Raw genomic sequence first — 22,500 nt, 5'->3', positions numbered from 1 at the left:
TCGTTCATTAAGACGGTCGCTGGCTGTGTTTCTGTATTTGTATTGAGGGAGCCGTGCTAACAGTTTCCCTCTGCTGCCAGTCATTGTGCTAAGCTAGGCTAACCACAGTGCTGCGGCTCCTCGGGGCCACACGGCTAACGAGGTCTCACCAAACGGCGGACTGTGCCTTTAACTGTGAGCCTCAGATGAAAGATTTCCTCGTGTTTTTCTCCGCTACGCCTCCGGTCCGGTTCAACGACGACAACAAAGCCGAGGAATTCAGATCACAGCGGAGGAAGCATTCACCACAGTAACTAGCGGCCCGAGGACGGGTTTAATGAGAGCGGCCTCACTTCCTGTTTACCTGTTTCACCATGTGACCAGGGCAGACGTCATGAGGTCATGAGGTCATGAGGTCATGAGGTCAGATCAGCCCGCCATGATCGGCACGGCGCCGTCTGAAGCACCAAAGTGAAAGTCAGAGTGAAAACGTGTTCACACTGTATCTGTTTCCATGGAAACACACCGGGCTCTGACTAATACCTGGGAAACACATAGGTCCCATAAAAGTACACAGGTAGTTACAGTAGAAGTACTCAGGTAGTTACAGTGGAAGTACTCAGGTAGTTACAGTGGAAGTACTCAGGTAGTTACAGTAGAAGTACTCAGGTAGTTACAGTAGAAGTACACAGGTAGTTACAGTGGAAGTACACAGGTAGTTACAGTAGAAGTACACAGGTAGTTACAGTAGAAGTACACAGGTAGTTACAGTAGAAGTACTCAGGTAGTTACAGTAGAAGTACACAGGTAGTTACAGTGGAAGTACACAGGTAGTTACAGTAGAAGTACTCAGGTAGATACAGTAGAAGTACTCAGGTAGTTACAGTAGAAGTACTCAGGTAGTTACAGTAGAAGTACTCAGGTTCTGTGTAAAGTTACCCAGTCTGTTTTCTCTGGGGCAGAAAAGCCAAAGTGTTTCCGCCCGGTCTCGAACCGGGGACCTTTCGCGTGTTAGGCGAACGTGATAACCACTACACTACGGAAACTGGGAGGAGGCATTCACGGACATCCAGGAAACTCCCACTTGTCGCACCAGATCCAGGATGTACAGACTTCTTTACAGACTGATACCGACCAATCAGAGGACGCTTCTTTACACAGACTGATACCGACCAATCAGAGGACGCTTCTTTACACAGACTGATACCGACCAATCAGAGGACGCTTCTTTATACAGACTGATACCGACCAATCAGAGGACGCTTCTTTATACAGACTGATACCGACCAATCAGAGGACGCTTCTTTACAGACTGATACCGACCAATCAGAGGACGCTTCTTTATACAGACTGATACCGACCAATCAGAGGACGCTTCTTTACAGACTGATACCGACCAATCAGAGGACGCTTCTTTATACAGACTGATACCGACCAATCAGAGGACGCTTCTTTACAGACTGATACCGACCAATCAGAGGACGCTTCTTTACAGACTGATACCGACCAATCAGAGGACGCTTCTTTATACAGACTGATACCGACCAATCAGAGGACGCTTCTTTATACAGACTGATACCGACCAATCAGAGGACGCTTCTTTATAGACTGATACCGACCAATCAGAGGATGCTTCTTTATACAGACTGATACCGACCAATCAGAGGACGCTTCTTTACAGACTGATACCGACCAATCAGAGGACGCTTCTTTATACAGACTGATACCGACCAATCAGAGGACGCTTCTTTACACAGACTGATACCGACCAATCAGAGGACGCTTCTTTATACAGACTGATACCGACCAATCAGAGGACGCTTCTTTACAGACTGATACCGACCAATCAGAGGACGCTTCTTTATACAGACTGATACCGACCAATCAGAGGACGCTTCTTTACAGACTGATACCGACCAATCAGAGGACGCTTCTTTACAGACTGATACCGACCAATCAGAGGACGCTTCTTTACAGACTGATACCGACCAATCAGAGGACGCTTCTTTACAGACTGATACCGACCAATCAGAGGACGCTTCTTTATACAGACTGATACCGACCAATCAGAGGACGCTTCTTTATACAGACTGATACCGACCAATCAGAGGACGCTTCTTTACAGACTGATACCGACCAATCAGAGGACGCTTCTTTATACAGACTGATACCGACCAATCAGAGGACGCTTCTTTATACAGACTGATACCGACCAATCAGAGGACGCTTCTTTACACAGACTGATACCGACCAATCAGAGGACGCTTCTTTACAGACTGATACCGACCAATCAGAGGACGCTTCTTTACAGACTGATACCGACCAATCAGAGGACGCTTCTTTATACAGACTGATACCGACCAATCAGAGGACGCTTCTTTATACAGACTGATACCGACCAATCAGAGGACGCTTCTTTACAGACTGATACCGACCAATCAGAGGACGCTTCTTTATACAGACTGATACCGACCAATCAGAGGACGCTTCTTTACACAGACTGATACCGACCAATCAGAGGACGCTTCTTTACACAGACTGATACCGACCAATCAGAGGACGCTTCTTTATACAGACTGATACCGACCAATCAGAGGACGCTTCTTTACACAGACTGATACCGACCAATCAGAGGACGCTTCTTTATACAGACTGATACCGACCAATCAGAGGACGCTTCTTTATACAGACTGATACCGACCAATCAGAGGACGCTTCTTTACAGACTGATACCGACCAATCAGAGGACGCTTCTTTATACAGACTGATACCGACCAATCAGAGGACGCTTCTTTACAGACTGATACCGACCAATCAGAGGACGCTTCTTTATACAGACTGATACCGACCAATCAGAGGACGCTTCTTTACAGACTGATACCGACCAATCAGAGGACGCTTCTTTACAGACTGATACCGACCAATCAGAGGACGCTTCTTTATACAGACTGATACCGACCAATCAGAGGACGCTTCTTTATACAGACTGATACCGACCAATCAGAGGACGCTTCTTTATAGACTGATACCGACCAATCAGAGGATGCTTCTTTATACAGACTGATACCGACCAATCAGAGGACGCTTCTTTACAGACTGATACCGACCAATCAGAGGACGCTTCTTTACAGACTGATACCGACCAATCAGAGGACGCTTCTTTATACAGACTGATACCGACCAATCAGAGGACGCTTCTTTACACAGACTGATACCGACCAATCAGAGGACGCTTCTTTATACAGACTGATACCGACCAATCAGAGGACGCTTCTTTACAGACTGATACCGACCAATCAGAGGACGCTTCTTTATACAGACTGATACCGACCAATCAGAGGACGCTTCTTTACAGACTGATACCGACCAATCAGAGGACGCTTCTTTACAGACTGATACCGACCAATCAGAGGACGCTTCTTTATACAGACTGATACCGACCAATCAGAGGACGCTTCTTTATACAGACTGATACCGACCAATCAGAGGACGCTTCTTTACAGACTGATACCGACCAATCAGAGGACGCTTCTTTATACAGACTGATACCGACCAATCAGAGGACGCTTCTTTACACAGACTGATACCGACCAATCAGAGGACGCTTCTTTACACAGACTGATACCGACCAATCAGAGGACGCTTCTTTATACAGACTGATACCGACCAATCAGAGGACGCTTCTTTACACAGACTGATACCGACCAATCAGAGGACGCTTCTTTATACAGACTGATACCGACCAATCAGAGGACGCTTCTTTACAGACTGATACCGACCAATCAGAGGACGCTTCTTTACAGACTGATACCGACCAATCAGAGGACGCTTCTTTATAGACTGATACCGACCAATCAGAGGACGCTTCTTTATAGACTGATACCGACCAATCAGAGGACGCTTCTTTATACAGACTGATACCGACCAATCAGAGGACGCTTCTTTATACAGACTGATACCGACCAATCAGAGGACACTTCTTTACACAGACTGATACCGACCAATCAGAGGACGCTTCTTTATAGACTGATACCGACCAATCAGAGGACACTTCTTTACACAGACTGATACCGACCAATCAGAGGACGCTTCTTTACACAGACTGATACCGACCAATCAGAGGACACTTCTTTACACAGACTGATACCGACCAATCAGAGGACACTTCTTTATACAGACTGATACCGACCAATCAGAGGACGCTTCTTTATAGACTGATACCGACCAATCAGAGGACACTTCTTTACACAGACTGATACCGACCAATCAGAGGACGCTTCTTTATAGACTGATACCGACCAATCAGAGGACGCTTCTTTACACAGACTGATACCGACCAATCAGAGGACGCTTCTTTATAGACTGATACCGACCAATCAGAGGACACTTCTTTACACAGACTGATACCGACCAATCAGAGGACACTTCTTTACACAGACTGATACCGACCAATCAGAGGACGCTTCTTTATAGACTGATACCGACCAATCAGAGGACGCTTCTTTACAGACTGATACCGACCAATCAGAGGACGCTTCTTTATACAGACTGATACCGACCAATCAGAGGACGCTTCTTTACAGACTGATACCGACCAATCAGAGGACGCTTCTTTATACAGACTGATACCGACCAATCAGAGGACGCTTCTTTACAGACTGATACCGACCAATCAGAGGACGCTTCTTTACAGACTGATACCGACCAATCAGAGGACGCTTCTTTATACAGACTGATACCGACCAATCAGAGGACACTTCTTTATACAGACTGATACCGACCAATCAGAGGACACTTCTTTATAGACTGATACCGACCAATCAGAGGACGCTTCTTTATAGACTGATACCGACCAATCAGAGGACGCTTCTTTATAGACTGATACCGACCAATCAGAGGACACTTCTTTACACAGACTGATACCGACCAATCAGAGGACGCTTCTTTATAGACTGATACCGACCAATCAGAGGACGCTTCTTTATAGACTGATACCGACCAATCAGAGGACGCTTCTTTATACAGACTGATACCGACCAATCAGAGGACACTTCTTTACACAGACTGATACCGACCAATCAGAGGACGCTTCTTTACAGACTGATACCGACCAATCAGAGGACGCTTCTTTATACAGACTGATACCGACCAATCAGAGGACACTTCTTTATACAGACTGATACCGACCAATCAGAGGACACTTCTTTATAGACTGATACCGACCAATCAGAGGACGCTTCTTTATAGACTGATACCGACCAATCAGAGGACACTTCTTTATAGACTGATACCGACCAATCAGAGGACGCTTCTTTATAGACTGATACCGACCAATCAGAGGACACTTCTTTACACAGACTGATACCGACCAATCAGAGGACGCTTCTTTATAGACTGATACCGACCAATCAGAGGACGCTTCTTTATAGACTGATACCGACCAATCAGAGGACACTTCTTTATAGACTGATACCGACCAATCAGAGGACACTTCTTTATACAGACTGATACCGACCAATCAGAGGACACTTCTTTATACAGACTGATACCGACCAATCAGAGGACGCTTCTTTATAGACTGATACCGACCAATCAGAGGACGCTTCTTTACACAGACTGATACCGACCAATCAGAGGACGCTTCTTTACACAGACTGATACCGACCAATCAGAGGACGCTTCTTTATACAGACTGATACCGACCAATCAGAGGACGCTTCTTTACAGACTGATCAGACCTTCTCTCTCTACTCTGACTACTTTTACTAAAAGATGTGAACATTCCTTCTGTCAGTGAAACATTGACGGTTCATGTGGACTCATGTGGTCTGAACTCATCTCTAAATGACCAGCAGGTCGTCTGGTGTTTGTAGTGAAGCGTCACGTGTCCAGAGTCCAGAGTCGGTTTCTGTGCAGTGACACCAAACAGAAGAGGAGCTGCGTTCAGAGGCGGCGTGTCTGCAGCAGCACTGAGGCTCCATCTAGTGACGCTGAGGAGAAAAGACTGTGTTTACTGAGGGTTAAATCATCTCAGCTGCAGGAGACATGAGGCGTGACAGAGAGCATGATGGGAGGGAAATGACAGGAAGTAAACATGCTATCTATTGAAAATCAATGCAGGCAGATGATAATTAAATGTAATTAATCTTAAATAGCCTCATTGCATCATTTCTGCAGCCTGACTTCATCAGATTAGGATCTGAACCACGTGATCAAGAAAAACACTGAACCTCTGGTCCATTTTCACCAGAAGCTACAATTACTACTATTTATTTCATCATACAGGTAAAAGACTCCAGGAGATCAAAGGTCAACACGTGATAGAGGTGGAAAGTAACTAAGTACAGTTACTTTTACTGAAGCACACAAGTGGATGCTGCTTCTTTAATTAAACCTCAGTTAGTCCTGAAATCTACTTTATTCATTTCTGGTGTTACCAACCATCCTCTCTGTCCACATCCTGGTGTCTGAGTGACTGGTAGGTCGTAAAAGTGTTGGAACTGGTCCAGTAGATCACCTCAGCCAGCAGCCACCAAACGGGCTGCAATGGCTGCAACGTGATCCTTTGGGACAACTGCACCTGATCACAGTAGGTCCACTAAAAGAGCTTGTTTGATCCACTGACAGGCTCAGAGTGTTATTCTAAGTGTGGACAAATATCAAGTTATATCAAGTTTTAGAAGCAAAACAACCTGAAAATGTGCAAAATAATCAAATGTGACAGATGAATGAAGGTTACAGACACTTTAATTTGCAGTAGAAAAAACAACAGAAGACAAAAACAACAGATTTATATCCAAAGCGCAAAAATAAAGTTTTACCTCCACGAAAGTTTCGACTGCAGTGAAAACTTAAAGGACACAAACAGACACTCAACGAACCGAGGACACGTCGGCCTTTAACCTCGTCACAGGGAGCCAATCAGGAAGCTTCCTGTGAGCTGCTGCTCGCCAACATCTGGACATGAAAACGCTTCAAGTCACCGAACTCAGCAGACACGTCACCACGTACGAACACTGGCCACAGCGGAAAGATCCGACAGTCGTCCACTGGTTCTGCAAACATATTTGCACCTAATTTCAACCTAGAAATCATGTTAGTGTCCTTTTTGATAACCACAAACAGCTGCTGTGTCATTCTCTTCAAAGCCACCAGACTCCATTCACAAAAACAGTAATCTAACGCAGGTTTACCTCGAGTTTGGCTCACAGGCTGCATCAGACCCAACATCGGCCAAAATTGACAAAATATACTGATATAGAGGACAAACACAACTTGATGCTGAAATCAAAGCAATAAGACTGAGAACTAACAACAAACTAAGAGATGGAGGCAGCAGTAGACTCCTGTTTTCTGTGAGGTAAAATTGCCGTTTTTGTGAATGGAGTCTGGTGAGAGACATAGGTAGCTCCAGTGGATGTCAAATTCACAGTGAATGTGAAGACTGTGGGCAGCTGAGCTCAAAAACAACATTTACATTCAGTTGTCAGTTTGTTGGTGAGTACAGCTTCACCAGAGCAGTGGAATAAACCCTGACTTCACACAAGTGTTTTGGAGAGTTGATGATTCAACTTTAGGAGAATATTTTAATCATTTTTCCAAAACCTCTGAAGGCGCCTGATGATTCCAGCTTCTCTTCTTTGTGTTTCTATGAAAGTGAATTCATTGCTGAGTAATAAAAACAAAATGTTGGGTCATTCATTTGGTTGGACAAAACAAGTAATCGGAAATTTTAGGATATTTTGTTTGTCAAAAGGAGATTTTTTACAGAAAAACATCGACCATGATTGTTTCTCTAGTCGACCACGACTTCTATGTCAACAGGCTTCAGTTCTCGGACAAACACGACGTCAGAGTTGTCGTTGAGCTCCAGCTCGTCCTCCGGCTCTTCTTTGCAGACGACCTGCGAGGACTCGGACGCCTCGAAGGGCAACTCGAACACTCTGTTCAGATACTCTCCCTTTCTGCCGTTCTTCGCCGCCACGGCCATCACCTGAGCGGCGATGGACCAGGCGAACTCCACCCTGCGATGGCGCTGAGAGCTCAGGTCGAAGTTGTACTCCAGGATCTCGTAGAGAGCGGGAACATATCGGTGGCAGTTCTGTTCGACGTACTGGTGCATCTCAAAGAGGACGCCCCTCGTCAGCACCCGCAGATCCAGTTTAGTTTTGTCTTCCGGTTTAGAGTGGACGTCGAGGTCCAGTCCTATTTCTCTGCAGATGTGATAGCTGCCGACCTTTTCCAGCTGTTGCACGTTTCCGCCGAGCGCCGTTTCTCCGCTCAGCTCGAAGTCTTCTGGATCCCGGTTGTCCAGACCGAGCCGCGAGTGTCCGTTCAGTGGGACGACGGCGCTCAACCACCTGCTCGTCTTTGTCGTGTTTTGCTTTATCCGGATTCTCTGCGACCGGCACCACCTCTGGATCACCTCGGCAGCCTCGTTCGTACCGCTTCGCAGATCAACATCGAAGTTGTGCTCAAGGACGTCGTTCACGGTCTTGTGGACTGTTCCACACAGCTCCCTGATGAAACCGAATATTTCGAGCACGGCGCCCGTGGTGAGCACCGTCAGATCCAGCTTCTGGCTCGGAGGACGCGCTTCTGTGGACCAAAGGTTGAGGCCTAACTTTTTACAGAACGGGTGAGGTTCCTCATCTGGCGCTGGTGAATCCCAGTTTGTCTCAACTTCCTGTCCGGTTTGAAAATCTCCGGTCACGTCCACCATGTTGTAAACATCGGGGAACTCAAAGCAGCTGTTGAGAAACTCCGTCTTCTGTCTCGCCGGGTGGTTCTGAAGCAGCTTTTCTTTCTTTATGATGTAGTACAGAAAGTTGCGCTGGTGCAGTTCGTTTTGGAGGACGAGGTTAAAGTTGCCGTCCAGGAAGTCGAACAGGAACCTGTTTAAACTCCTCGACATCGCAGTTGCATATTTATGAATCTCCCACAGCACACAGTTGGTGAGCAGCCGTAGATCCAAGTTCTGTTTGTGTCCTGAGCTGACGTTGAAGTCCAAACCGATCTCTCTGCAGCGGGCGAACGTGTCGTTCACTCTTCTGGACTTCAGGATTTCTTTTGAACGATTAGCGCATCTCATCCACAGCCTCTGCCGCCATGTTTTTACAGTCATGTCGCCGTTTCTATCTTCAGAGAACAGATCCCAGGTAGCTTTCAGAGTCCCGTTCTTTTCTGTCTGATACAAACCAGAGTCGTGGCCGTTGGTGTGAAGTTGCGCCGGTGAGACGAAAGCTTCCTCATCTTCCTCCTTTACGTCCTCGGGCACCGCCGACCTTCCGAACGCCATCGTGTGTCGTTCCACCTCCAAGTCCGACTGCATCTCTGCGTCAAAATCAACCGGACACATGTACGACAGCTCGAGTTCTCCGGCGATGCCGTCCCTTTGCCTCAGCGTGTCCCTCCTCCTTCTGGCCATCGTTAGTCTCTCCAGTTCTTCACAGTCTTCGTCTGGGTTTCTTCTCTTTTTACGATTCTGTTCCCGTTTCTGAGGCTGGACGTTAAAAGGCTCCTTTCGGAAGGCGTCCCTGTCCTCCGTCGTCAGGCAGCCGCATTTCCTCTCCATCAGTCTGCTCATTTGCACGCGGAGCTGCAATTTATCCAAATCCTGACCAAAGTTTTGCTCGACCAAGTCGTGAACGATGCCGGTGTGCGTTCCACAGAGAACTCTGGAGAAGTAGAGCAGCTCCAGCACCACGCCGTTGGTCACCAGACTCGGGTCTAGTTTCTCTCTGGGTGCGTTATCTGGTCCGACAGCCAGAGTCACGCCGAGGCTTTCACAGAAAGGATTAACGTCCCGTCTCGCTTTTAATCGGGCTTGTCCTGGTTTCTTCACCACGAATGCAGCCTCGTCACTCTCGGCCTCCTGATTCTGTGAACTGCGGCTCCTGTCGCTGCCCCCGGTGAGGACCGACGTGTCCACCATGCTGTTCCTCTTGGGGTAGTGGCGTCCCGACGGCTTCGACAGCGCAGCCTTAATCAGAGCGCTTACGTTTGGTAACGGAAATGTTTCTTTCCACCTGTGAGGTTTCGTCTTGATTTGTGCCTTCAGCAGCTTTACTTTATTGTGCACGCGTCTTGCGTACTCAAAGTACTGCATGTCGTCGTCCACGTCCACCCCGAGCTCAAAGTTGAACTCGAGCATTTCAAACAGGAAATACGTCTCGGACTTGGTCACCGTTCTGGCGAAGTTGCACAGCTCCAGCATCACGCCGTTCGTCAGCAGGCTCAGGTCCAACTTCTGCTTCCTTTCCAAAGCCGCGTTGAACTCCAAACCGATTTCAACCGACTCTGGGAACGGGACGGCGCCTCTCTGGTACCTGACCCCATAGTGGATGCGGCGCCGCCAGATGTAGTCTTCAACGCTGTCGATGCCGTCCATGCCGATGTCCAAACCCCAAAGCTGGCGGAGGCGGTTGAAAGTCCTCAGAACAAGATCTCAGATCCAAAAAGGCTTCCAGTCGCCGTCCTTTGGAAACCCTTAGGTTCGGTCCTCAGTCTACGAGTAAAGACGGTACAGTTAGATAACAGAAGAAGTCCCTCGCTAGAGACCGTTAGAAAGGTCGACTTTATTAAGGAATTAAACAATTTCCCAACATTTCATCTGAGCTTAAACACATCAAAGCTGTTAACGTTATTAAGATCCCAACCTGACGACCTCACGATTGAGGAGATTATCAAATACTCCTGTTTTCATTAGCTTATTATTATTAGCTTATTTGTTCTCTTTTTATTCTTTTTTCTCTGAACACCATGACAATATTACTTTTCTATTTGAGTTAATTTATTTTACTGTGAATTATTTATTACTTCTTTACATTCATGACTGTACAGCGTTTGCTCTGAAGCCGTAATTCTAAATTGCCTTCAGTTTTAGAAAAGTTCTCTTGTCTCCATTGAAGAGTTGGCAGGCGTGTTTTACCAATGGAGCCTGAACGCACCAAAATGGCCGCCACACGCAAACACAAACTTCTCTTTCTAACTCTAAAATTAATGTCGTGAGATGTGCGGGACGGTGCGTGAAGCGGCCTCGCGGACAGCAGCCCACACGGTCACCGGCTGGGGGTGAACATCCCGACCCGTTACCGGAGCTACGAGCTCACAGTGCTGACGTTAGCATCCAGGAGCGGAGCTAGCGGCGGGTTACCGTTAGCACAGCACGCGGACTGAGGCAATAAAAACAAGCACTTACCGATGACCGGAGCAGGACCCGGTCCCCCCTGTGGAGCAGGACCCGGTCCCCCCTGTGGAGCAGGGTGCCGACAGGCCGGGGAAGTCTGGTGGACCGCAGGAGCTCCAGAGGAGCCGCAGCGCTGCAACACATGCAAACTGCCCTGACGGCCGCGTTCAGGGACGCCTCGGAAATCCTGTGCACACAGACGTTTCTTGTTATCGATAATCAAGAGGAAGAAACCCGATCTGGTCTCCATCCTTATGGACGAGATACATACAGATCAGTGTGATCAATACACGAGCTACAAACCATTAAAAGAGGAAAACGTGTTTCCGCCCGGTCTCGAACCGGGGACCTTTCGCGTGTTAGGCGAACGTGATAACCACTACACTACGGAAACCCTGTGGGGGAGAGACGTTCAGGTACACACAGGAAACTTCCACTCTGTCTCTATCACTGCCATGAAGGGGGAAGGAAGTCAAACGTTAAACACGAGCTCTGATGAACTACAGTAATTAAGTCATTAGCAAAACACAAAGCAGAACTGAGCTGATCATAATTGATCATAGCTGATCATAACTGATCATAACTGATCATAACTGTCAGATAGTGAAAATAAAAGTGTTTCCGCCCGGTTTCGAACCGGGGACCTTTCGCGTGTGAGGCGAACGTGATAACCACTACACTACGGAAACCTGCGTGTCTGATTGTAGTGACGTCATGAATTAAATACAGAATCAGACACGCGTGAACACGGTCATCTCCGCACCTCCTGGCGTCACACGTGTCACCTGAGCGGAAGTAAAGACTCAACAGCAGCAGTAGCAGAGACACCTGCTCACCTGGAGGCTCGTCCGATGGTTTTTCTCGCACAGGTGAACTCTTAACTCTCCCCATTCATTCTCTATGGCAGCTCTTATCACTACGGATGTAATATATTTTTGGCCACAAGCGGGATTTTGGCGGCGCTGTTTCCCCGTTTGGATTTTTTTTATTTCCCGTTAATTTAATTCAAAGTTTCGACAATTAACAAATAATAATAATAAACGGTCTCTATGGCAACAGCCTGCAGACGGACCGGTGTCTCTGCAGAAGGTTTCTGATGTGAGCAGGTGTTTCTCTCTCCTGTTACCGGACAGAGAGCTCCGGTGCTCAGGGCGTCTCTGGTGGTGACAGCAGATCCTGCTGGTCAGATGAGGAGCGGCTCAGGAAAAGGTCTCCCCGTCGGGGAATCGAACCCCGGTCTTCCGCGCGAGGGCCGTGAATAATGACGCTTAATTCTCTTAACTTTTCCCATTCATTCTCTATGGTAGTGCTTATCACTACGGATGTAATATATTTCTGGCCACAAGTGGGATTGTGGGGGCGCTGTTTCCCCGTTTTGGACACAGTAAGAAGAGGAGCCCGACGACGCACAGTAAGTCTGATTGACACTCAGTGACAGACGGAGCTTCGGTACAGAGATCGATTTCTGATCATTTTATTGTGTCTAACGATAAATCCCACTGTTTAAACGTAAGTCTCATTCATTTCTTTAAGTTATAGATTAATATTTTTCAGTTAGTTTGTTAATTGAAGTTAGTACAGTAAGACTACATTTACAGGATCTAACTCGGTCTTTGTTTTTTTTGCTAACGTTAAGCTAGCTACAGTTAGTACAGTAAGGTTAACTAGCTATGTATATGTTAGCATTAACTGTAAGGTTAACTAGCTATGTGTATGTTTGCATTAACTGTAAGGTTAACTAGCTATGTGTATGTTTGCATTAACTGTAAGGTTAACTAGCTATGTGTATGTTTGCATTAACTATAACTATAGTTAGTGCAGTAAGGTTGACTAGCTATGTATATGTTAGCATTAACTATAACTACAGTTAATGCAGTAAGGTTAACTAAGTGTGTGTATGTTAGCATCATCTATCTATCTATCATCTATCTATCTATCTATCATCTATCTGTCTATCATCTATCACCACATGCTGTTACCCCATTATTGAAAATTATTATTATTAAGTATTATTAATGTATACATGAATAACTAATTGATATAACAGTACGATGACACGTGTATAATGTGTGGTGTTTTGCTGTGCGCAGGAAATGAACTTCTTCCCAGGAAGAGTCGCTGTATGTTTCAGGAAGGGTCCTTCAGGCCACCTCAGGCAGGACCCATCTGATGAAGCAATGGCAATTAAAAAAAACCCTTCTCTTCAGGACAAGTCTCTTCCTCAGAGACATGAACTTGTAAGGGCGAACGCTGTGACTGTGGTCTTTCAGCGGGGAGGGGATGTGTCGGACCGGCTGGAGGTAATAGGGGAGTACATTTTACAATTTGGGAAGTACAAGGGCAAGACATTCAGGTGGCTCCTGGAGAATGACATTGGCTACACCATCTACCTGATGAGAAAGGTAGAGGAGGAGGAGACAGATGGGACCTTCAGCGCTCAGGGACACAGCAAAGACAGTCTTCTGTCTTTTCTGGATTATGCCAGGAGCTTCCCAGAGGTCGTGAACTTGAGAGAGTTCCTCCTTTCCAGGAAACCTGCTCCATCAGTGGCATCAGAGGGTGACAACATTGTCGGCTTTGGAGCCAGGACCAAAGACACCTGGAGGCAGATCTGGGAGAGCAGGGCTGATGGCTATGCTGCCTTCATCTTGGGAGTGAAATGCGTTAAAAACAGTAAGATGTACAACCTGCAGCAGTACCTCCTCAAGCAGAAAGCTCAGTCCTGCAGACCTACTCCAGAAGCCCCCGCTGCATCAGCTGCCTCCATGCCAACATCTAGCACTCTCGGTTAGCAGAAATATGCAAGTAGTTATTTTATGTGAACATTTATTGTACCTAACACACAAGTAATGTTATCGTTTTATCTCCTAGTGATGGAAGACGACGAGGAGTTGGAGAGAGCCATGTTAAATCTGTCTCCATCCAAATTTGACTCTGTAATAAGTAAGTGGATCAGTGGGTGATAAACAGACACATTTGCAAAAAGTGTTTTGTTTTACTCTTACTGTACATGATAAAAGTCTAATGTCAGCTGTGCTTTCAGGGCCCCCAGCAGCAGCAGCAGCAGCAGCAGCAGCAGCAGTCATCCCCAGAGGCCTGGCTGTGTCTCCCCCAGCAGGTTTTTCTCCGTCATTGTGGAGGGAGGATTCTGTTTCCACCAGAATTCGCCTTCCACTGATTTTTTTTTGTCATCTAGTTTGTTATTTTGGCCGTGTTCTGGCCTGTTCTGATGTTTGTGTTCTTTTGTTCTCCCACTAACCGAAGGGGTTAACATGTCAGCGATGATGGTAAGTGTTTCCTTTTTGCATGCTTTCTTTAGGCTGTCACTCAAGGATTTAGCATGTGAGATGGTGTCTTAGGAAGTTTAGTTTAAAAAAAAGGCACATGCCACATCCTTGATTGACTGCTTATTGTACTGTATTGATACTGTAATCTGTTAAAAACTGTTTATAACAAATCTGTTATAAACAGTTTGTGATTGAGTTTGTGACTGTTATGTGTTCTGTGATTGTTGCTTTTGTGACGTTTGTTTTTCTATCTACTAATCCCATAGCCACAGTGAAGGTACCGTTGCCAGTCCCTCCTCAGCTGCTTGCCGTTGCCTCAGAGCTTGGGATACAAGAAGAGACACCCAGTGTGTTGAGACAAAGTATAGCATTTTGAGATGACTAGTACTCATATACTTCCAATGTCCAAAATCAAAATTTCACTGTGTTATATATATATATACATGTATATGTTCTTCTTTTTCCCTTTTTTCCAAAGCATACAGAAAGCCTGTGTCTCACAGTTCCAGTGTAGAACCTGGGATATCAGCAGCTCCATCTGTTGCTGAAGGTAAATGTTATGAGAAAGATGATTTTCAGCACGTTATTTTTCTAATGTCTATATCTCACTTGCCTTTGCTGTTTGTATCTCACCATCTTAGATCCATCATCACAGAGTACTGCCCCTGTGGGAGCTCAGGACAATGCTGTCATTGATGAAGGTATGGACTTTGGTGACACTGTTTTAAAACCGTAGCAGCCATTGCTTTACAGCTTTCATTTTATTTTATACTGTATGTACTGTAGTGTTTTATTGTGTTTGTGTTTTATAGCTCTGCCGTGTCCAGCACCTCCTGTCAGGCAGCCTGCACCCTCTGTCCTGGGTTATGCTCATGATGTTGCGCAGTGGAACTGCTCCCACCAACAAAGAATTTGGATGAAGACTGAGCTGGAAACATTGGGGCTATGGCCAGGGTCACGTCCAGTACGTCATGCAATGAACATGCTGTCCCTGTGGCGTTATCCACCTCAGCCTGAGCTCATAGACTCAATCTCCGACCTGCCATCACCAAAGTACTTTCAACTTCATCCATTTTTCATTTGGAAGCCTGAGCACAGCATCATGGAGAGGCTGAGGAACAATTATATCTTGCCTTGTCTTCATGGTTGTTCCAACCCTCAGGTGGCTTCTTCTGGCGTTGGAAGGCCAAGAGTTATCATTGGCACCAGCGGTCAGTATTATATTTTAGCCTCGCGGCTCACCTGCAAGGCATGTAAGAAATACTGGCATGCTGACAAACCCCAGTGGCTGGAGCAGCTACCAAAGCGCTTCCGCAACATCGTGCCAGCATTCCTGACACACAAAAAGGCCATCTGCAAATCGGTGATGGATGAGCTGAGGCGCAGTGGCAGATCAGCAGAGGACATGTCCAAGCAGCTGACAGAGATGCTCCACCTGAAATACGAGAGAGCTCACCTGGCCTACCTGCTGAGTGTGCAGAACACCAGAGACGCTGAGGCAGGAGTCTACGGCCAGAGAACCATCACTGGGCTCCTCAGACAGGCAGACTCCACTCCTGCTCCGTTTGGTGGGTACTCTGATACCGATGGCTGGTTTGGAGTATCCATCTCCTCACACTACCTGGTCGAGTGCCTGATCCTGGAGTATCAGCGGCAGGAGCAGCTCCTCACTCTGCTGCTACAGGGGACTTTTGGACAAGCACTGAGGGCGGATCACACCCGCAAAGTGGCTAGGAAGGTTGTGCTGTCGTCAGGCACCATGTCTTCCTACGCCATTATGAACGAGAACTGGATGATCCTGAGCTGGGTGATGCTGCAGTCAGAGTGTGATCGGTCCCTTCACCCCATGTATGAAGGTTTGGCTCAACGCTACACTCTGGCTGGAGTGGAGAAGGCCAACCATCAGTGGGTGGACAGGTATAAATAAACAGTGTCAATTCAGAACAGATGATTTGTATTTACTGACTCCTCATTTCTCAAGTTTATGTCATTGTTATTGTGAGATGTCTTCATATCAATTTTTTACGTCATTGGTACATTTTATAGTATAATCTGACTCTTGCATACAGTAAATTGTTTCACACAGTAACTAATTTTGTTTTCAAATATTATTGGAAGATATTTTACAGCTGTGAAATTTAAATTCTAACATTTTGAATCTTTAATGTTTTAGGGACTGCTGTTCTGCCTTTAAGGTCCTGGACTGTGGGGCTCAGGAGCACCTCTCATGGGACTGCTGGAGGACAACAGAGTCTGTGGTGGCAGAGGTGACCTCTGGGAACCTGTCTAACAGCAGCGCCTCAAGAACCAAGTTCAACAAAGAAATAACCATCAAGTTGGACTTGTTTCACTGCATGAGGCGCTTTACCAGAGAGTGTGTCTCAGAGCATCACCCTCTGTACAGCTCCTTCTGCCAGTTCCTCTCTGCAGCATTCCTTGTTGTGGACCAGACGGACCTCCAGAAGCTGAAGGATGCCTACACCTTCTGTGGTATCTCTCCAGCCAATCCCACCAAGCAGCACATAAGGGAGCACTGCAGGACAAAGGTGCCGCAGCCCAGAGAGCTACAGCAGAGGGTTGAAGATGTCCTACATCATTTCTATCTGGCTAAGGATAGTAATGATGTTCTTCTCTTCAAGGCATCAATGCTGAAAGTGTGGAGGATCCAACGGGTTCACATCCTCAGAGGATGCCTGAGCGACCCTGTGGTGGGGGAGGGGATCCTCTACAGGTACGGTGGCACCTTGCAGCTCAACTACACAAAGGGTGAGGGAGCTGCTGTACCTGTTTGGATCCCTTTGAGGGGCACCTCTCAGCAGGAAGGCTTCCACTGCCACCAAGCCCAGTGGGTGACAGGCAACCGGGTGTCCTGTGAACTTTTTCAGGCCCAAGCCATGACAGGAGTGTTGCGCTGGAACTTCCAGAGGCTGGTGGACCTGAAGCTGCCTGCCGTGGAGCTGCCTGCTGCCTTTGACCCTCTACTAATTACCGAGCTGAATGTAAGCTCGGTAAGAGTGACGGGGAAGGCAAAATACCCAGTCCTGCAGGTCACAAATAAGGACACGGGGGAGAGGTTTGGACTGCAGTATGTGGAGCCAGGCTGTCGTCCTGTTGTCCTGAACTGGGACAAGCACAAGACACAGCAGCAGTCCTCCCCCCAGCGTGAAGAACATCCCTGCTCTGCTGCTGCTGGTGATCCTGATGCTCAGGTGATCCAGATTAATCACTCACTGCCAGTTACTGACTGACCAACAGACTGACTGACTGACTAAATCACTATGTTTGATGCTGTGTTTCAGGGGAGCACTGGCACTGTCCAGGGTGATCCGGTTGGAGCAGTGCCGATTCTGTCTTCCCAGCAGTGCTCTGAAGCAGCTTTCCAGTCTCAGCCGCCCATGATGCCAGCGTTTGCCGTTGCTAAAGCAGAGTCTGCGTCTTTGATGGATGCAGGTGATTCAAATGACCCCCCTGCTGTGCTTCATACAGACCTCACAGTTAAAAACAGGCCTGGTCACTTTGGTTGCAATATCATAGCAATGATATCAGTAAATGTATGTAAGATGTGTGATTATTATGTCAGACAGTTATTTGTGCTGAATCATTTTACCATAGAGTGGATCAGGTCCACCAGTGAATCCTTCCTTCATGAACGTTCTTGTGTTCAGTTGTTGTTCAGACTGTTTAAGCATTGAATCTCTTTATTGCATTATGCATAGAAATGTTTCTCATTCCTTCCCCCCCTACTGACATAGATAGGAGGGACCAAGGAGGGACTGATACATGAGTGACTGTGTCATCACAATGATTTCTCTGATATTTGGCAAAAAAAACAAGATAATAATCCTGTCCTTCTTTTTTTAGGCCTGCCAGGACCAGCACTGCTGCCTGTATCCTCCTCTCCACGGGCCTCTCGCACTGGACCCATCAAGACAGGAGGCCTTATTCAGGTCCTGGACCACAGCAGATGGACAGAGCCCATGAGAGCTGCCATTGACCAACTTCTGGTGCAGCACCATGGAGCTAAAGACCTTCTGAGGCGGGTGGATGCAGACTATGCTGCCATGGTACAGAGGACATGCACTGACCCCAACAGCCTCCTCCATCCCACCACCTGCCAACATATCTCCAGATATGTTAAACATCTGGCCAAATTGAAGAACACCAGCTCCTCCCTGAACACCAGCCCAGAGAAGCTGCTGGAGACACAGCAGCTGTGGCAGACTTTGACTACAGGCAGCCAAACAACCAGCGTGCCTGTCACTACGCTGCCTCCAGCAACCCTCAACCCTCCACCGGTGGCCCCCCCCCAGCAGGAGTCAATGAGCCGTGCCACTGTGGAGATGATTGTCAAAGAGGTCCTGGACAAGCAGCAGCAGCAGCAGCAGCAGCAGCAGCAGCAGCAGCAGCAGCACCACAAGAACAAAATCAGGAACTGTTCAGCCTGTGGTCAGCCAAAATCTAGGTATCTTGGCGACGGCACCACAATTCATTTTTTTTATCAGTCCAAAACTGTGAACTACTTTTACTGCTCCTCAAAAGTATATCAAAAATATTCACATGAAGGTCTCACAAACCCTCAGATGACTTTTGAGGAGTTTGCAGGCTCCCCGTTTTTTGAGCGGGAGCTGGAGGCAGCCAGACAGAGGGGGGCAGAGTGGAGAAGAGTGGCAGAGGAGAGGGCGAAGAGGAAGGGAGCCGTGCAGGTACCACCAGGCCGCCTGTGCAGATTCTGCCACCAGCCATTAAAGCAGGGCCCCCACAGCCCTCATCTTCACACCAGCTTTCCTGGGGTCCCAGGGAAGTACATCTACTGCCCCTCCAAAGTGTTTAGTCTTTATCAGCCACAGGGCATGACCAGGGTGATGACATGGCTGGAGTTCAAACAGTCAATGTTTTATGAGGCTGAGAGGGACCGATGGGCTGCAGAGAAGAGGAAGTGACAGCAAACCTTCCACCCCAAAGACATATGGATAGACAGACATCAGAATCAGTCAACTTTATTGGCCAAGTTTTAACAGGCAAACAAGAAGAAATTGACTCTCTGTGTACAGTGAGGAGAAAAATAGAATAAACTGCAACAATAGGAAAAGAACAGGACAATATAAATAATATAGAACTCTTTAAACAACAGTATGTACAATTGAAGTGCAGAATTGCAGTGAAAAAAGTAGTTATATATATATATAGTGACATAGATAGAGTTAAAGAATAGAAAATTAAATACACATAATATATACAGAAGAAAACCTTATATACACAAAGAAACATTATGTACACAGAAGACAATAATTACAAAGAAACAACAGCAGGGTGAGATGGAAACATGATGTGGATTATTGCACAGTTGCCCATGATTGGGTAATAATAGAGTGCATATTGGTAGTCGGTGGTTGGTGCAGCAGGTATAATTAAGCATTGTACAGTCTGACTGCCATCAGGATGAAGGACCTGCTGCAGTGCTCCATCTTACACCTGGACTGAATGAGATAGACATATATACATATATACATACATACACACACACACACATTACTTTTATATATATATAATGTGTGTGTATGTATCATTTACTATTCATTCAAACATAATGTTTTATTATTATCTCATCTTATCACTTTGAAGAGTTCAGTGTGGTTGTTTTGTGTATATATGTCAGGATTTTATGAGTCTGAGGGGACAGAAGGGCTGCAGACAACAGGAAGTGACCAACCCCCCCTCAGATTTTCAAGGCTGTTCCTGCTGATGTTATAGTTATGGTTATGTATAGATTGTATTTCTACACTGTGTACTCTGTGTGTGTGTGTGTGTGTGTATAGATTTCATTTACTGTTCATTTATCTGATTAAATGTGATTGATTGTGTGTTTTGTCAATAAAGTATCTTGAAAACATTACTGTTGTGCTTTAATATCAGCCTGTTGTAAAGCTGTAGGTTGATATTTGGACATATTAGTCCATGATGTCACATGATGTCAACCTGTTTCTGGTTTCTGAGCTTTGATGTGAAGGAAAATCATGTTTTATTATTATTTAATCATTCCAAATATTCTTTCCACCTGATTTGTATAAAAATGTGTGATTACACTTTATTTTACATGTTTACAGAGTTCAGTGTGGTTGTTTTGTGTTAATCACACCCACTGTAGCAGTATATTCTGAAACAAACACGGGACGTTTTGTTTGCCAACTGGAGGAATCGAACACGCCGTCCTGAAAATGTCCTCTACGGGTATACACGGCTGGCCTCCGCGTGACAGGCGGAGATACTGTCCACTATACTAACGAGGAGGGACACGGTGACCACGTGACCACACCGACCGGTAGAGCCGGACAGACACGTCCGACATAAGATACGACAGGTGGGAGAGTGGGAGTTTCCTGGATGTCCGTGAACGCCTCCTCCCAGTTTCCGTAGTGTAGTGGTTATCACGTTCGCCTAACACGCGAAAGGTCCCCGGTTCGAGACCGGGCGGAAACACTTTGGCTTTTCTGCCACTTTTACTACTGATGGTCTTATTACTTGCATACCTGTACCTTCACCTTTACCTGTACTGTTTTGGTGACTACTTCAGGAAAATTTCTGAAAATCAGAAATGTGAGCACAGACTTAAACCCTGCCCCACAGACCTGCGTGGGTCTGTTAGTGGTTTGTGTTTGTTCCTCTTTGCTTGTTGCAAAAGTTTCTGGAAATCACAGCTGGAGCTGAAAGCCCTTCTGACACACGGTTGCTACAGAAGTAAACACTGTTGGAGTCCGTGTGAACACGCAGGGTGAAATCAACATGTGATTCCCCTTCTGGGCCGTTGAGAAACAGTCTGCAGGGGAATTCTCCACCGGCAGGATTTCCTCAGATTTCACCGTTTACTGATTTTGAGCAGTAGATCCCCACCTTTTCTTTCTTTGTTATATCGCTCTCTTCAATGACACCAGACTACATTCACAAAAACAGTGAATTTACCTCCCAGAACTCAGGAGCTGCTGGTCTGCTGCTTGTGTTACTGTGTGTTACACAAATATTCTGTTGGATCCAAACTGACCCTTTAAAACACCAAAATCTCACAATAACACAAACACACTGACTGATGGAGGCGGCAGCAGAGCAGCAGCTCCTGTGTCCTGGGAGCTAAAATCAGTGGTTTTATGAATGTAGTCTGGTGCGTACCTACTACTCATTCAGACAACAGGGTATGAACAGAGAGGACCCAGGGTTGGGTCCCCACAGCCTGTCAGCCCTTCAGATCATTACTAAATGTAAATATATCCAGTGCTCATATGTTTACAGCCTGATTATCAGCAGCATCAGTGTCATTAGTGTTTAACAGGCGACAAGTGAAAGCATCAGTGTTTCCTTGTTTCTTCTTCTCTGTGATCAAGTTACACGACTTTCAAACACACAAAGAGGAAGTGACTCTCTCACACACACACACACAGGATATAAGCCTCCCATCTGTTGCTGTTGGACTCAGACAGACTCAGGCGGACTCAAACAGACTCGGGCGGACTCAGACAGACTCAGGCGGACCCAGGCGGACCCAGGCGGACTCAAACAGACTCGGTGTATCTCAGGATGGAGGGGACCTACGTCAGGCATGTGGAGCTGTTGGGCTTCGAGAAGCGTCTCTTCCCCAGTCAGCACTACGTAAGAGTCACATTCACAGACCACAGGATCAAGACCTGGACCAGGACCAGGACTGAGAGCATCCGGACCTCTAACAGCTTGTTCTGGTCTGTCCGTGCAGGTCTACATGCTGATGGTGAAATGGAGCGACCTCTCCGAGAAGCTGATCTACAGGACCTACCCCGAGATCCACACCTTCCACGTGAGTTGCTTGGCTCTTCAAAATAAAAGCCACGCTGAGCGCTGAGACTTTCAACAAAACAAAAGGTTTTGTGTTTCTCAGAAAGCGCTGAAGGAGATGTTCCCCATCGAGGCCGGCCAGATAGAGAGGAAGGACCGAATCATCCCGTCGTTACCAGGTAGGAAACATACCGACCGTCACTCTGCTCATCCTGCTTAGCTAGCTGGCCAGCTAGCCAGTTGATTTCA

At 46.7% G+C, this 22,500-nt stretch overlaps 2 protein-coding genes and 4 non-coding genes across 7 annotated transcripts in view; 3 read left to right on the top strand and 3 right to left on the bottom strand.

The window, feature by feature from the left end:
• Window positions 1–952: 952 nt before the first annotated feature.
• trnav-aac (transfer RNA valine (anticodon AAC)) lies at window positions 953–1,025 on the bottom strand. Its single transcript has one exon. It is a non-coding gene; the product is annotated as a tRNA-Val (tRNA).
• Window positions 1,026–11,488: 10,463 nt separating this feature from the next.
• Window positions 11,489–11,561, bottom strand: trnav-aac (transfer RNA valine (anticodon AAC)). Its single transcript has one exon. It is a non-coding gene; the product is annotated as a tRNA-Val (tRNA).
• Window positions 11,562–11,783: 222 nt separating this feature from the next.
• On the bottom strand, window positions 11,784–11,856 carry trnav-cac (transfer RNA valine (anticodon CAC)). Its single transcript has one exon. It is a non-coding gene; the product is annotated as a tRNA-Val (tRNA).
• Window positions 11,857–14,915: 3,059 nt separating this feature from the next.
• On the top strand, window positions 14,916–19,394 carry LOC139224788 (uncharacterized). Its single transcript, XM_070856106.1, has 6 exons — window positions 14,916–15,004; window positions 15,096–15,155; window positions 15,267–16,371; window positions 16,628–17,663; window positions 17,754–17,904; window positions 18,316–19,394. Exons 3-6 carry the CDS (start codon window positions 15,371–15,373, stop codon window positions 19,392–19,394), a joined length of 3,267 nt encoding a protein of 1,088 aa, XP_070712207.1. The 5' UTR covers window positions 14,916–15,004; window positions 15,096–15,155; window positions 15,267–15,370.
• A 1,464-nt stretch (window positions 19,395–20,858) lies between these two features.
• On the top strand, window positions 20,859–20,931 carry trnav-aac (transfer RNA valine (anticodon AAC)). The gene has a single exon. It is a non-coding gene; the product is annotated as a tRNA-Val (tRNA).
• Window positions 20,932–21,930: 999 nt separating this feature from the next.
• Window positions 21,931–22,500, top strand: part of ncf1 (neutrophil cytosolic factor 1) — a 6,770-nt gene continuing 6,200 nt past the window's right edge. Inside the window, exons 1-3 of one of the 2 annotated variants that reach the window (XM_070856118.1) lie at window positions 21,931–22,092; window positions 22,193–22,273; window positions 22,355–22,430. In XM_070856118.1, coding sequence (XP_070712219.1) covers window positions 22,021–22,092; window positions 22,193–22,273; window positions 22,355–22,430 — 229 coding nt within the window. In that variant the 5' untranslated portion in view covers window positions 21,931–22,020. The remainder of the gene's footprint in view (window positions 22,093–22,192; window positions 22,274–22,354; window positions 22,431–22,500) is intronic. The other variant, XM_070856119.1, reaches the window with a different exon arrangement.

The sequence above is a fragment of the Pempheris klunzingeri genome, unplaced genomic scaffold (assembly GCF_042242105.1).
Source record: "Pempheris klunzingeri isolate RE-2024b unplaced genomic scaffold, fPemKlu1.hap1 Scaffold_57, whole genome shotgun sequence".
In the NCBI taxonomy this organism is placed as follows: Eukaryota; Metazoa; Chordata; class Actinopteri; order Acropomatiformes; family Pempheridae; genus Pempheris; species Pempheris klunzingeri.
This window is presented reverse-complemented; position numbering and strand designations above follow the sequence as displayed.